The sequence below is a fragment of the Mustela lutreola genome, chromosome 4 (genome assembly GCF_030435805.1).
Source record: "Mustela lutreola isolate mMusLut2 chromosome 4, mMusLut2.pri, whole genome shotgun sequence".
Lineage (NCBI taxonomy): Eukaryota > Metazoa > Chordata > Mammalia > Carnivora > Mustelidae > Mustela > Mustela lutreola.
Genome location: NC_081293.1, coordinates 144,415,608 through 144,432,542, shown reverse-complemented (window position 1 = coordinate 144,432,542; position 16,935 = coordinate 144,415,608). Strand labels below are relative to the sequence as shown.

Below are 16,935 nucleotides of genomic sequence, written 5' to 3'. Positions count from 1 at the left end.
CTGACAGCAACAGGTGCAGGCCTTAAGTTTTTCAAGAGTTAAGAAAGAGCTGTGTAATAAAACTATGAACTTTCATGAACAGGAAGATGCTTCACTGTTACTACTGAGGACAAGATAATTTAAAGACTAAACTCACCTAGTTAGAAATATAAGATCTATTTACATATGTACATCAATTAGCTCTCCTCCCAACAGGGAAGAAAGAGCGCTGAGGAAAACATGAGAAGTGTGGAACTATGCATTTACATACCTAATAATTATTAATACTATCAACTCATGGTGTTAGTGCTAATGTACATGAATTTTGGGTCGATTTCTATTTCAGTATGAAGACAAGTGAAATGCACTACTCACGATGGTAGAAGAAACAGCGTTGTTCCTATAGATGACAAGAAATGTAACCATTCACAATGTTGGGTGGAGAAAAAAAGCGTAACAATGAGAGGTCATCTGCTTAAGAAGTCAGGTGCACTGAAGAAATAAAAGCTCTGAGAATATAAGCCCAGATTTTTAAAAAGCCATTTATTTTAAAAAACTGGTTTGTCAAATCACATACACAAGCAGATACACAACTACCAAAGTGGCCCTGTTATAGACACCAGTGGGGCGTTCACCACACAGTACCTGAAAAATACAGCTAAAAAAGAGTAGGAGTCTGTTGAGTATTTAATTTCAGATACCTACTTGACTCCTTGTTGAATGGCTTTAAGTTAGCATATAGTGAGTGAGAGGTAGAGTCCCAAGAATAATAGCTGATGCCTCAGGGCTCCATTTAAAAACAAAACAAAAACGAAAACCATTCCCCCCCTCTGCACAAGGGAAGCCTATCCTATTTTTTTTTTTTTCTTCTTCTTCTTTTTGAAAACTGAAGCCAAGTTTCTCTTCTCAAATGGTTCAGCATTCCCAGTAAAAGTGTTGTGTGGTAGCCTAGGTATTGTGCTTCGTGTGTCATTTAATTTTCTTCACCTTCCGATTCGGATTCTAGGGAGAGAAGAGAAAGTCAGGGATTTTATTCAGAGATTCCTTTAAAAATTTTTTAAAAAGATTTATTTTTTTATAAAAGAGAGAGAGAGAGTGTGTGTGTACCAGTGGGTGGAGGTGGGGAGAGAAAGAATCATCAAGCAGACTCCCCAGTGAGCGTATTGGGGAGCCTGATGCAGGGGTTTGGTCTCAAAACCCATGAAATCATGACCTGAGCCAAAACCACGAGTCAAGAGGCTTAACGGATGGAGCCATGAAGGCCTCCATCCTTTTTAAAAAATTTTATTTAGTAAATTCTACGCCCAATGTGGGACTCCAACTCATGACCCTGAGCTGCATGCTCTGCTGACTGAGCGAGCCAGGTGCCCCCAGAGGCTCCTTTAAATAAAGTCATGAAAGAGTTTCTAATATGCTACCCCACCCCAACTCCCCAAAGACATTTTTGTGCCGTAGGCATGCATTTACTAGAGAAGACAGTCATATGTGAGGACAGTAGCAAACTTCGGCTCCTTTTTGCTTTTCAATGAATTTTGCCTTTCTAAAAATGCAGCTTGCTCATAAATATTATTAGAGACTATAATTACTTTTACTTTTCTGGGTGACCTAAAATAAACTTCTCATGCTCAGTGGGATTCACTCTCAGCCATTATTCTTCCACCTAGTGCTCCAATTTTAAATCCCAGTAACTGGTTAAGGTGTTGTAAAAATCTATATAATCCCATAAAATGTAATTGAGCCAAAAATTATCTTTTCCTTTCACAATGGCTGATGATTTATTCCTTTGTTCCCCATTAGAGTGGATAATTTAACAGGCTGAATTTCTTTCTTTCTTTCTTTTTTTTTTTAAACCACATAGAACATTTCATTGCTTTGATTTCAGAAAGGAAGGCTAAGTTTGCAGGCAAGATGTCTGATATGGAAAACACCCTAAGCACTTGAGTTTTAGGAAAGCAAAAGAAGTCTGTGGAAGAGGTGGATACCTTAAATTAGAGTGAGAAAGTATTTGCTAAGTGGCCACCAAAGTTGTTAAATGGAATCATACCTTCCTCTGCGTTCTGTAGCCACTCAACGAATTTCTTCATCTGGTCAAGAAAAACACTTTTGCCTTTGGCAACGTGTGCCTCTTTGTACCATTTCAATATTGCTTCTTCACTCAGTACGTCAGCTGCAATTTCAAATCAAAGATTTCAAAGTTACTATGGAAATGTCATGTTTTAAAGCAACTTTAGGCCTTATAAGTTAACAGAAAGCAATTATTTTAAATATTAAATACCCTGCTATGAAAGAATCCATATCTGAAACTTATCAAGAAGATAGGAAACAAGCTCATTTCCTTATAGCATGGTGCTGAATTTTAGGAGTTTGCTTAGCAAATACCTTAGTGACGATGATGACGATATACATCTCATCAGGCCCGATACATCGCAAGCTTATCTGTGAGTCACTACTGGGAGTTGGAAATCTTTCCCAGCACTAATGTGCTGGTAGGAAGTGGGTTATTCTGTAATTTTGCAAATGAATCAGCAATTCCAGCAATTCAGAACACTCTGTGTTCTGCCAACTTCAAACACATTTTGATTAAGCAGCAACCTCAAATGACTGGTCTTTTAAGGGGATATACTCTCTTAGGAGAAAAAAAAGCCAAATAAAAACATGTAACTAGAATGTAATAATGCTATCAACAATTAAATGTGAAGATGAGATATCTGGGTGTATCTCAGGACCAATACACACATTACTCAAAATTCTACATTTATTCTATCACTATGTCATGAATTTCCTATAACATAATATCCTAAACCACAAGAGTAATATTTTCCTTGTACTCTATTAAGATGAAACAGAGACATTAGGTAGACTTCTTACAGGACTCTAACAAAAAGCATTATCTATTAACTACTCATTACCTTAAATTCTGAATTCCACAGATGTGTCATGAAACCCTCAAGGTACCATTAATTTAGATTACTTAATATTAAGAATAGGAGGGGGAACAGGAAAATAATTGTCTACACATTTGCCAATGTTCCAATGGATATTCTTTTGGGATTTCAGAGTGAGAAATGAGATGGGAAGCAGATAAAAAGAATTTATTATTGTACCCAATGCCTGCCCAATAATGCTGAAAATCACACTAATGCTGTTTTTGCAGTTAAAATATAATTTTAACTTACAAAAATGAGAAAAATAATTTGATACTGTTTTCACTGAAATCATCACTGTTTTCATAACCAAAACCTGAAGTTTTTTTTTTTTTTTTTTAAAAGTTAATAACTGGCTTAGATTCAGTGGAAGAGACCGAATGGACTAAAAATGCCCATGATTGGTTTTAGAAAATATCATGTTTGTTTCCTTTATTTTCATCATTAAATACACTACATTTTGCAAAGGAAGAAGGAAGTCTGGATTTGTTCATTCCTAAGAACTGGGTATAAAAATTATAATCAGGAGTCCTACAAAATTACTCTTAGCGTCTAATCTTTAGCTTCCATTTCCAGCTCCCACTCTCCACTCGGAGCGATGAAAGAACTTTCCTGCCACTTGCCATCAAAGCCCAGTGTCTGTAGAGATGAGGAGCACACACTTCACAGCCAAAGAAATGACTTGTTCTTGTGTAAGACTGCTCTGCACAGATTTTTCAAGAACACTTACTGGCTCAAACATGGATTTTAAAGAAGTCCCTTTTATGTAATTTATCTTTGTAACATTTTTAGATACTTGTGATTCATTTTTTATAAGATGCTATTTATTCATTTATTTGAGAGAGAGGGCAACAGTGGGGGGCACAAGAGGGAGAGGGAGAAGCAGACTCTCCCGTTGAGCAGGGACCCTAATGTGGGGCTCAACGCCAGGACCCTGGGATCATGACCTGAGTCGAAGGCAGTCACTTAACCAAGTGAGCCACCCAGGCACCCCAACCAAGATGCTTGTGATTTAAAGCACTTAATTTCCAAACTGTTTTGGTCATGCTCTCTATCAGTAAGACAATTTTGAGCATGTACATCGAACATGTTTTTCCATTTATAAATTATATGCAGTACTATAGAGCTATTATAATTTGATGGAATTTAAAATGTCACAAACACGCAGAGAAATACTATTTTACCTCCTCACTTTAATGAACTATGCATGATACAATGCTCATGGTGGAAAGCTGAGTTAGACCGCAGGTGAAGGTGCCTCTTTGCCTCAGGTCTTCCTTCTGAAGACTGAGAGCTCATTCATGTGTTTTATTGCCCCACAGAGGCCGAAAGAGGCCATGCAACTACTACATCACTGGTCAGCCACAGACACCAAATCATTAGGTAAAACTCATCAGATGCCCCATTCACAGAAAATGAGACAAATCGCAAAGGTGAATTCTCAGAAGAGCCTACTTTAGTAATGAATACTTGCCACAAGACCAAATTTCTGCAACCAGGAAATAAACCATAAGGAAGCAAACTACCCAGGACAACTTCAGAGGCAAAGCCAAACATTGAGTTGAAGAAGAAACTCAACTTCTGTTTAGTGAAAAGTGTAATTTATTTATTTATTTATTTATTTATTTATTTATTTTTTTTTAAAGATTTTATTTATTTATTTGACAGAGAGAAATCACAAGTAGATGGAGAGGCAGGCAGAGAGAGAGAGAGGGAAGCAGGCTCTCCGCCGAGCAGAGAGCCCGATGCGGGACTCGATCCCAGGACTCTGAGATCATGACCTGAGCCGAAGGCAGCGGCTTAACCCACTGAGCCACCCAGGCGCCCGAAAAGTGTAATTTAAAGAGGAAAGAACTTTCTGAGGGATAGAGAACCTTTTCTCCCCAACTAAGGACAATTGGGGAGACGAGTTCATCAACATTGAACAATGGTGTTTGATGGGACCTCCCAGAAATGCCTTGCTAGGAATATAGAGCATCAGTAAAAATACAGTAAGAAAAACACTCTACAAGTACGTGCAGAATTCCTTCAGATTACAAAATATTTTTCTCCATTCTATCTAGCCGAATACTGTAGGTTCTTCCTCCAACATCCCACCGCTTTTCATCCTCCACTGTGTGAGTCTTATTTTGGAAATTAAATGGGGACTATAATTCTCGGTTTTCTTCTATACTTTGAAATTTAGGAGGTCAGGAACTATTTTATCCATCATCTCATTTTCAGCATTTAATGGGAGGCCTGCCATCTACTATGCATTTGATAAAGTCTGATGGACAATTTCATCAATTTGATGAGAAAAACTACTTATTTCTCAATTTGTAGAGTTAAAATTTAAATGCTGGGTTTTCATGAGAATCAAAGAGAAAATATCCTAGTGGTTTAAGAATGGCAAAGCAGGATTTAAGTTAAAATACACATCACTTGCAGGGCACCTGGGGCCTCAGCTGGTTAGTGTTCCACTCTTGGGTTTTGGCTCAGATCATGATCTCAGGGTTATGGGATCAAGCCCTCCATCAGGCTCCCTGCTCAACATGGAGTTAGCCTAAGATTCCCTCTCCATCTGCCCTCCCCCAACTCACGCACTTGTATGTGTGTGCACCCTCTCTCTACAATAAATATGTAAATAAAATCTTTTAAAAATATATTTAAGAAAAACCCAAAACCACGTCACTTAGAACTTAGGAGACTCGTTATTTTAGGGGTATCACATAGAGACACAAGTCAAAAATAATTTACCTTAAGAATGCTGAGAACACATGGTGAAAGGGCCACTCAAGTTTTTTTTTAGGACAAGAAAAGAAAGTTTCTTTTAGAAAAATACGCATGAAGGACAGAACTCAACCTAAGAACTATCTGCAAATAATACAATCTATGACAGAGGTACCGATGGTGCTCGAGAAGAGACTCTTCTATTTTTCTGATCTACATGCTTAGACTAGTACTTAGCTTTAGAAAGAAAGGAAGAGAAATTATTTTAAGAAGTGACTAAAGTGGGGGTGCCTGGGTGGCTCAGTTGGTTATGCCTCTGCCTCCTGGCTCAGGTCATGATCCCAGGGTCCTGGGATCAAGCCCCGCATCAGGCTCCCCACCCCCCCCGCCCCCCTCTGCCTGCCTCTCTGCCTACTTGTAGTCTCTGTCTGTCAAATAAACAATTATTAAAAAAAAAAAAAAGTGACTAACGTGATGTCTGAAAATCAGCGATGGACTATTTTTCTTATTACATAGTAATATAAAAACCTAGATTTTAATATAGAAAGTGAATCTTGACTCAATGACCAATCTCCACTTTTTTCCTTCATTCCTGAAAAGCACTATTACTCACAGTTTATTCACTTTTATTCCCTTACTATTCACATGTTTAAAATAAAATCTTTCAAAAATGGCATTCATTTAAAATAAGTCAGTTTGTCAAGGAGACACGGGGCATCATAGCCTTATTTCTGTTATCCTCAAGTTCTAGAAATACAGGGAAGGTGTGTGTGTACATAACGAGAGAGATTAAATGAAAAGGGACACATTATTTCTATTACATTTTTTAAAAACCTGCTTTGAAGCAGAATGTTACTTACAATAAATAAAAGGAATCCACATCACTCACTAGAGAAACAAACTAGATCCTATTTGATATTTGTTGAATGTGTATGTATGTGTACATGGAATTAATTATAAGTATAATCTTGGAATAAGTTATTCCAGTGCACAGTATTTATCATTTCTGGCATTCAATAACCCTTTAGCCCACTGTCCTGACCAAGAATCTTGGCATCATCTGGAAATCTGTTAAAATGCAAATTTATGGGCCCAACCCTAGAGCTTTGGAACTAGAATCCCCAGAATCTGTTTTAACGAGGTGATTCATACACACAGTAGCACTGGGAAGAGAGTGTGTTAATACATATAAACTGTTCATCAAGCCTTTCTAGGTAGGTAAAATACAGCACAAGAACATCCAAATCTGGGGCACCTGGGTGGCTCAGTCAGTTAAGTGTCTGCCTTTGGCTCAGGTCATGATCCCAGGGTCCTGTGATTGAGCCTCAGGTTGGGCTCCCTGCAGGAAGCTGGCTTCTCCATCTCCCTGCCGCCTTCCCTGCTTGTACTCTCTCTCTCTTTCAAATAAAGAAATAAAATCTTGAAAAAAAAAAAAAGACCATCTAAGTCCTTGGGGGGGGGAGTACATCTCCTAGTACACAGGTGTTTGTCATGTAAGATTAAGTCAAAGAAAAAATACTATCCAAAAAAGGAAAGAAGGTAAACATGGTAACTCTTTTAACAGTAGGATGGAAAATCATTCCTTGCGGATTCCATCTTTCCGAGAGAAAAAAAAGTAATTATTTCATTCAGAAAAACAGACTATATGTATAATTTTGTGGGAAATTATGAAATTACCTAAAAAACAGCATTTAGTTTTCATTTCTCAGTGATGTATTTTCAGTTTCCATTTTACAGTTTCCTAATTTCATTTACAACAATAACTAAGCCAGGATAAAATTGATGCTGACACCTTCCTGTGTTCTCTCGGGTCTGCTCATACTCTCTACAGACTGTACCAACTATTGTTTAAAAAGTGACCACCTCGTTAATTAATGGCCTAAGGAAGACCTAATGCTGCTGCTTTTTACTTCTTGGTACCCACATCCGGTTATTTTATAATTTCAGGTCAGTGTTCTTTAGCATTTGGGGCTGAAGAATAGGGAATAACTCAAAGCAGCTGGTTTTGTTGTCAGTAGTTGATGTAAGGAGCACAATGGGGAAGGATGTCGACATTAATGGTTAAACTGGGAAACGGAAAAAGGATTTTAATAGACACCATTACTGACAAAAAGTTATGTGTGTATGCGCATGTGAATGAAGTAAGTCCAATGATAAAATGAGGTGCTCCTGGGGCACCTGGGTGACTCAGTAGGTTAAAGCCTCTGCCTTCGGCTCAGGTCATGATCCCAGGGTCCTAGGATTGAGCCCCGCATCGGGCTCTCTGCTCAGCAGGGAGCCTGCTTCCCCCACCCCCCTGACTGCCTCTCTGCCTACCTGTGATCTCTGTCTGTCAAATAAATAAATAAAAAAAAAAAAAAAAAAAAAAAAAAAAAAAAATTTAGGTGCTCCTGCAGGTAAGGCTCGAATAAGTATGTCTCAGTTACAAAAAGATTTGGTAAGAGACACTATTTAGTTGGGTTAGCTATTATGTGACAAGAAAGTAAATTGTGTGCTTAGGCTACTAGTTTATAAACAGTTTGCTTTTCTGTAGAGGAAAATACTGGCCACTCACAAAGCAAATGTGAAACCTGTCTCACAGGTCTCTCTACCAGTTTACAATGGAGTCAGCTATGGCTGGTGTTGACAGAATGGCCACCGGCTGGGCAGACACGGCTTCTCCTTCTTGGCTACTGGGTAGCACAGGTGGGTTGGCAATATGACCTGCAGGTTTGGTTCTGATGAGACACCTTGGGTGTCCTTTAAGCCCTGGTTTTAGGATATTAGTATCTCATGACCATGTCTAAGAGGACTTCATTTGATCTGGCCAGAGGAAAACACCAATTACTGAACTTCAAATAGGACTTGGTAGTCAGCATGTTCTCCTGATATAAAAGTTGTGCAAAGAACCTTAATGCTGAGAAGTGAAGTATCACCCAAACACCCGTGGGCAAGACCTACACATCTAAAGAAACTGGATGGCCAATGAAAACCCTGAGACACTTGAACATGTTAATAGCTATTTAAAATTAGCTATTAATCAATAATGTAACATTTCTTTTACTTCACATGACCAAATTATCATTCAAAATTGACAAATTTAAGAACACATAAAAAAGAAAAGAAACATTTGGTTGATGTTAATTTATACTTTTTTTTTTTAAATTAAATTGCCATTTAAGATTGTAGTACCTTCAAACAAGCATTTTATAATGGTCAAAATGTTATCATATCTTCAGTTCTCCTTTTCCCCCCCATAAAACTACACGAACTCAGACCAAAAAATAGTTCAGACTCATTTTTTATATACTATAGGTGTTGAGACAGATCAGTTCAAAAGCATTCATTTATTAAAGGCTGTGCCAGTTGTCATGACAACCTAATCCTTACAAACACAATGAAAAGACAGTAAAGTGAAAAATCTAAAAATAGTCACTTCCTTAAAAAACATGAGAATGGTTGGGCCAAATAATTAAAATACAACGTAAAAAGCTAATTATTTCAGTAATTTTAGTCAGCTATTATAGCACCTGGGAAGGTCTAAACATACTACAGGCAACCTTTGGTAGCACTGTTATTAGACCTAATCCTTACAATTCAAAAGCAGACCTCATTACTTTGTGTTATTACAGTCTTTTTCACCATCCCTCCCCACCAAAAGTAATAACCGGTTTATCACCAGTCTTCTGGCAATGTGCCCAGGGGCCTAACCATGCATATAAGGCATTAGTACTTTCTTCACAAAAGATGGCTGCCTCACTGAAACTTGCAAAAATTAGCATGAACCCCAATGTCCCCCTCTGCCTCAACCTTTGCGCTGGGCTTCGAAGAGCTTCAGTAAAACACGGAAATACATACAAACATACACACACACGAAAACAGAAACAAAAAACCAAACCAAAACAAAACAAAAAAAAACCATGGAAACACAGTGGTAGAGCAACATGGATAGATACCTTTATAAAAGAGAACCACGATCTTCTGAAAAGCTTTCATGAAATGGATGTTGTCATAACAATATTCTTGAACCTTCTGGAGGAGTATGAGCTCTGACTGGCCTTGGGAGCTGAACACAGCCAGCAGCGGAGCGTATTGCTGGAACAGAAGTGGGGAGTAAAACCAACCATTAATTTTCGTGGGAGGTACAGGGCCAAGAATACTTGAATTACAGCAGAAATCTGGAGATTTGCTTAGAAAGCATTCACTTTTAGGGATATTTTATTATAACATTATGTCCAATCAAAATTTACTTTTTATTATTTTTTTTTCAAAGATTTTATTTACTTGACAGAGAGATCACAAATAGGCAGAAAGGCAGGCAGAGAGGGGGGGAAGCAGGCTCCCTGCTGAGCAGAGACCCTGATGCAGGGCTTGATCCCAGGACTCTGGGAGACCATGACCTGAGCTGAAGGCAGAGGCTTAACCCACTGAGCCACACAGGTGCCCCCCAAATTTACTTTTTAATCCTAGTATCTTGGGGTGCCTGGGTGACTCAGTGGGTTAAAGTTAACTGACTGAGCCCCCCAGGTGCCCCCAACATGTGTTTAGTTAAGAATTTACCTTCAATATATTTCATAGACCCTTACACCTGTGACATTTTAGGTAGTGGCAAATTTGGAAGAAATAAATAAACAAAGCAACAACAAAAAACCAAAACACCCAGGAAATCTATCTCTGGCCTAAACCTGGGTGAACTGCAGTTGAACCCATGTGTCATGCGTACAGTTAACGAGCTGCAGTTGGCCTGCAACCAGGACTGGTCCCTGTTGACCCTGTACCTTCAGGTGCTTAAGGGCCTGCTCTGCAACCAGTTCTTCTTTCTTGTTCCACTCAACGGCATTCATTATACAGGTCCACAGAAGTCCAATCACCGCTGTCTCGGGAAGGTCATTCCTCTTCATTTCTTCTTTAACATAGAGCACCACCTGCATTTCATGGAGAAAGGAGTCAGAGAGTAAGAGGCAGATGGGAGCTTCCTTTTCACTGTGCCTGGTTAGTCAAAGGCTTTTGGGGGGACAAACATTCAGCTTGGTCCCTCCTTTCCTAGTACCTAGTCTCAGATTACAAGAGGAAGAAAGAACAATGATTTGTTCACAAAGCACAGTTATTTTTAGTCCAAAAATTAATAGGTTCCTGTCCAGCCAGGAGCTGCTGGGGAATAGGAAATAAGAGGGAATCTTTGTTTCTTCGGGGGTAATTCTTTTATGTGCAGGAGCCCCTCTGGGTCCAGCAGAGCTGATTACTTGAGCTGGTTTGATTCTCTGGGGTTTAAACAAGGCAATGGAACTATGAATCTTTACCTCCACCTCTCAGCTTTAAACCCCTTGATGAATAATGGCTTGGGTTTATGCAAGTCCATCCACCACAATATACTCCTTAATATATTGATTCCTTAATACAGAATGATTACTTTGGAGGACCCTCATGCCCCATGTGAGTAAACTGTCAAATGCAAAGGCAATTTTTTTTTTTTATAGGATTCGTATCAATGCAGCAACTCTGAACAGGTTTATTTCCCCCCTTACAACCATGTTTAAATATGCAAATTTATCCTCAAATCTGATGACATGGGATAAAAGATCTGCCCAGCTTTATGTATTTTATATCAAACTGGTTTAGAAAAAAAATTTTTTCCCTTTTGAAATACAATCACAAAGACAGGTTAGGTCCCCAGAAGTGATTAAACACCATAATCTATGTCAAGTTGTACTACTACTCTGTGGCTAGCGCAACTCTTCCCCCCTCCCTGACTTAAGTGAAAAGACACTGTTTCCTTCTCCCTGGCCTGGGACGCAGAGGTGTCAGGAATGGGGCGAGTGGCCTTCAAGAAGAGAAGGAACTGGGAAGCTAAAGAAAGCTGCAAAGACAGGCGACATGTTTGCATCCAGAAGCATCACAACATTTTTTGATTGTCCCTTTTTTTTTTTTTACCCTCCATGGACAATCATGTTCAAGTTCTTGCTTGGAGAAGCGTTACTCAATATATTGCTGACCTTACTGCCATGAGATTTAGAAATATTTTTTGTCCCAACACCTCCATCTGCTGGATAGCATTGGTCTGGGATTTTCCAGTCAAACCACGTAAGGGGCCACGTTGGGCTTAGAGCATGCAGAGTGCTAGGGGTTGGGGACTTAGAAGCAAACAGCAAAAGGAAAGGACTTGATTTAATTTTGGATTATCACGTTAAAGTTCAAATAGGAAGTTTTCTGGAGACAGGACTTTTAAAAACAATTACAAAGACATAGTCACAGCTCTATGAACTACTGTTATAAAAAATGTAATATTTACATTGACAGGGAAACCCAGCTACTCTGAGTGTGATCCAACAAGTCACTGGCCCAACTCATCCTTTTCCATGATATGAATTCAAAAACCATCAACATTTTTTCTCTTAAAATTAAAAAAGAATGAAAAAACTCTATATATTCCTTCCTGGTGATCCATGAAATAGCCAGTGTTGCTTTCAAACACTACCCATATGCTTAACCATATTATATTACCTGTGGTCAAATGGAAAAACCACCATATCATGGCGTATACTGATAGTGGATGGCAACTCTATCTGGCAGATGAGCTAATTTGCTCATCACAGTAGCCTGATATAATAAATCACATGTGTGGAAATGATCACTAATTTCTGGAACAAGCTAGAGGATTCTGAACCAAAACTTTGGCAATGAGCTAGTTTAAATGGTATACACAAGTAGAGGAAGTTCACAGAAGTAGACAATGGGAGGTCTCCTTAAGGAAGGTCAAGCTTGTGCGACACAATGCCATTCCTCTTAGGGCATGGGTTTTCCGGTGAGGGAAGCTGACGGTTCCCCACCTCCTTGATCGGACATTCCTGAGAAAGACGCTCCTGCAGCTCCTTCTGCAGCTCCTTCCTGGTGCCCAGGGACTGCTGGACGCGGAGGAAGTCAGAAAGCTCCTTCAGGCCTGCGTCGGTGAAGTATTTAGCAAAATGATCCACGCTCTGCCTATTAACCGGAAAGAGCTCCTGAAAGACAAAAGGAAAAAGACTGCTAAACAAAAAACCATTCAAATTCCAGCAAGCCCAAAGGACAACATTTTCATATTAAAACAGCACTAAGAATATCTCATATTTGGAATGCCAGAACAGAGAATGATTGCTGAGAAGAATAAATCTTGGGTATATTTCTTGAGCATTCGCTAAGCACCTTCTAAAATTAGGCAGTTTTACAGAGGAAGCAAAAAAAAAAAAAGCTAAGCAACTTACATAAACTAGCTTCACCCATTTTGAACCATATTTACTTTTCTTTCACTTTAATCAGAGGGTAGCATGTATGAATACATAAGTAAATCTGCTAAATTAAGTGCAAATAACATGGTAACTTACCAGTTAATAGACAAAAGTCAGTTTTAATAATGGGGAGATGACTTGAGATAACATCAGAAAAACAACATTGACTATTATCTCAAGAACCTCTATTCACATTCTAAGATAATGCTATTATTCTAATACTAGCTTCCAGCTAAAGAGAATTCTTGTCTTATCTGTTAATCATGGTGGCTCTAAATTAAGTCACAGTAAGATCTAATCTAAACCCACCCTACCAAACTCTTTGGTTCATTACATAATTCTGCTGGAAATTTTTAAAGAGAGCAATTCACCATGGCTGCTTGCATATTTTTACCTCATTTCCATTTTACCTTACACAGCTTGGCAGAGTCTCAGTAACACTTAGTCATGTTCTAATCCTGTGTGACTTCAATACCCAACTAAGATATTAAGACAGTTTTCAAAGCTCTCACATTTTTTCAGACTGCTGCAGTCTAAAAAAATAGATCCAAACTTTTATGGAGGTTAGATTTGCACACACGCACGGTCAGTGGCTATATGGCTCCAGTAAAAATCTCAGTAGAAAAATTTGTAATAGGTTTGCCACCACATACAGGGACAGAGCCAAACTCTTCTATGACATGACTCAAAGTTCATTTCTCTGTATCACCCCAAAACTTCCCTTGTTGAGTTGTAAGTTTCAAAATGTCAGAAGAGTTGGTGGGAGCAGCTATTAAACACACGTTCATGTTTAGCAAACATTTCATATAGGACTGAAATTCTGCCATTTGTTCTCCCATTCAAAAGGTCTTCCAAATTCGGGATGCAGGGAACTAATCTGAGTTTCTTCCATGAATCAAAATGTGGTGGGCATTCTCCTCATAATTATGTAAAGTAAAAATTTTTACAGAGGATCAATTAAGTCTCAGTAAGGCTAAGTAGCTTGAACAAAATTATGCAGCCAGATATATTTAAAGACGTAACTGAGTATACTCATGGCCAATAATTATTCCATTATTTCACTCAGGCATTCAATATTCAATTTAGGAAGAACGGTACTGCAAAGTTTGATCTAAAGTTACGTTCAGAGAAATATACCATCAAACATATTACTGGTGGCTTATTTATGAAATATATCCAAAATCCTTATAAGTGACACATAATACATTGAAGATTATTATTAAGATTAAACTGAAGTCAAGTCAGTCTAAATCCTATCATGACATTTACCGCTTGGAACAGGGTTTGTGTTTGTTAGAAAAACCCTATCCAGATACAAACATCCATCAGATTAAGGTCTCCCTGCTTCTGCTTTTGTTTCTGAGTCCATTCCCAAAACAAAGCCAAAGGGATCCCGTTTAGACCCTAAACACATGTGCACAGTTCTGCTGAGAACTTCTCCAAAGCTTTTCTTTCATCTGACTCACCAAACACATCCTCCCCTTCATATGAGCTTCCACCCTGCTCAGCCCACCTAGTCACTTTGATTTCTCCTTCTATGTGCAAGGATCTACCCAAAGTCAATGTAAAAGTGGGTTCTTGAAGGCAGGGAACTTTTCTGTCCTGTCCTCTCCTGTCTCCTCAGCTTCTAGGACCATGCCTGGCACAGCACAGACACTCAAATACAGGCTGACTAAAAATTATCAGTGGCAGAAAATAACTGGATTCTATACCTTTCTTCTTCTTTATTATATTCTAAAGACTTTAAAGACCCCCAAAGTGCTATTTTAAGGTAAACTTCAAGAGACAAAGGAATTTTAAGTGATTGAAAGTAAAAGCATTTACAGTTAAAATCATTCTTGGGTTTTCTGAGGGGAAGAGCCCATGTTTAGAATTAGACTGACAGATACCCTTGCACACTGCAATACCTCAAAAGTAAAAAACAGAGGACAGACCAGGTGAACAGAAGATAGCAAGGGTGTCTTTCAATTTTAGACTTTGTTCTAGATTGTGAAAGCAATGTCACTTGCAGAAATCTCTGTCATCTGCATAGCTGTTGAAAGAAATTGTAGAGAGCAGGGAGAAATTCAAGAACAAAATATTACTCTTGCTTTTTTTGGAAAAACGTAAAGATAGAGAAATAAAAATATAATCAAACAATTGTGATCACGGGAGCTTCAGATCAACCACAATAAACTTATTTCCTTTCCTAAAAGCCTAAGTATTTCCAAGGTATCTTGGCATAATCAGGGAATCCTGTTTAAACTCTTATTTTGTTAACAAAGTAACAACTACGTGAGATCAGCATCATCCATCTCTAACCTAATGTAAGTGTTTAATTAGGTGGGACTGATGGGACTTATTATTATAACTTTAAACCTGCATAGTTACTAATTATAAAATAAAGTGTTAATTCTGATCAATGTTGACTCAATCCTGAGAAACTACCCAATTTGAAAGTCTCAGTAGTCCCTATGACTCTTTAATTTCATCATTCCATTTATTTACAAAGATTAAGATGGAATTTGTTTTGATTTGCCAAATATACAGAAATAAACGGAACCATGTTCCAAATGAAAACAGAACCAAGCCATTTCAGTCACGCATTGTCAAAGCCGCAACTGAAGCATCAAGAGTACAATCCCTTGTCTAGACGACACTTACAAGCAGCCTCTTGTCTAAGTTGGCTTTTCTCAAAGAAGAGGTAACAGAGTTGGCATCTTTTTCTGCCATCCATGCTTTAAAAAGCTTGACAGCAAATGAGGCTGCAATGCCTGTTTAAAAAAAAGAAAAAGAAAAAGGTGAGAGTTTCATTCCTTTCATCAGCACCCACTGGGTTTCCTGAAATGAGAAAAGTACTCAAAGACTTGATCTGGTAGAGGTATAACAGAGAGCTCTCCAGGTACAGTTCTAGTCTCTTCTTTAGGCACAGTTTTATTTTCATTACTCCAAAGAGAGCATTTTCATTAGAAGGAAGTGGGTCTCCCTAATGCTAGCCTGGTATAGTTAACTGTAAATTTATTTATTTAGTTTTACCTTGGTTTAAAGCAGATTAAAAGCCCAGTATTTTCTAGTGACTTTGTCTCTACTTCACCATGTGGCTCACCAATATTTCATGTGTTTAACAATAATCCTGAGGTACAACAAACAAATCTTGAGACATAAAAATGAAATGGCAACACATGAACTAATTTGCTAATAAATGATACCAGTTAAAAACCATTAATAGTGACAGATATAAATAAAGCTATACAAGAAAGTACATCATTTACCTTAAAATTTTACTTTTGTAAAAAGCATTTGAAAATGCTCATGAGTTAAGCTATAAAAATATTGATGCTGTTTCAAATTGAACTTTTTTCTCGATATTTTTAAAGAGATGATTAAAAGAGCTATGTTAATCAGAAAACCACTGAACTACATATCCATACCGACATTAGCATTTATTTCCAAATATAAGTAATTATCATTAGTAGATAGTTCTCCTGTGAACACTTCAACTTTCCAAGGTAATGTTACATTTACTTAATGAACAATTCAAATGTAGTTGAAATATTAAACTGATATTTCTCAAGTGAAGTCTTCACTATTTTTGATCTAAGAAGCTCTATTCCCCTTTCCACTTTCCTAAGAGAATTTCAATTTTGGTTAGGCCAGGTGACTTCTAGACTAAGTTCTGGTACAACGTCCTTCTGCAATGATTCATTTAGAGACTTCAGCAGAAGCCCATCTGCCCAGAGCATCTCCCTGGCAACTGCTACCAGGCCAAAACTGGTCATGTGGCTTATGGCAGCCAATCAGCTGAAGGCAAGATAAATTATCCTATGTTGAGAATTACTCTTCCACTCAATTTGAGCAGAAAGCATGTGCCATAACTACACCAGCAGACATCTTACAATTACTAGGGAAATCATCCTTGGAGTGAAGTTGATGCTATGAATGGTAGTGAGAAATTATGGGATAAAACATTCAAGACCCGGATGCCATTGTTGTTTCACCTTGTAGTCTATCCGACTTTTATATTTTTTTTGTTACATAAGAAATAAATGTTCTTATATGCTAACAAATGTTCTTATATAGCAATTTTAAGTCTTGTCTTTGAG

At 38.1% G+C, this 16,935-nt stretch overlaps 1 protein-coding gene across 2 annotated transcripts in view; it reads right to left on the bottom strand.

Annotated features, from left to right (window-relative positions):
• Nucleotides 1-505: 505 nt before the first annotated feature.
• BZW2 (basic leucine zipper and W2 domains 2) overlaps nucleotides 506-16,935 on the bottom strand; it is a 60,384-nt gene continuing 43,954 nt past the window's right edge. For both annotated transcript variants that reach the window (XM_059171281.1, XM_059171278.1), the window contains exons 7-12: nucleotides 15,497-15,606; nucleotides 12,419-12,589; nucleotides 10,370-10,516; nucleotides 9,548-9,686; nucleotides 2,024-2,146; nucleotides 506-981 (exon numbers count right to left, since the gene is read on the bottom strand). In XM_059171281.1, the coding sequence (XP_059027264.1) occupies nucleotides 953-981; nucleotides 2,024-2,146; nucleotides 9,548-9,686; nucleotides 10,370-10,516; nucleotides 12,419-12,589; nucleotides 15,497-15,606 (719 nt within the window). In that variant the 3' untranslated portion in view covers nucleotides 506-952. The remainder of the gene's footprint in view (nucleotides 982-2,023; nucleotides 2,147-9,547; nucleotides 9,687-10,369; nucleotides 10,517-12,418; nucleotides 12,590-15,496; nucleotides 15,607-16,935) is intronic.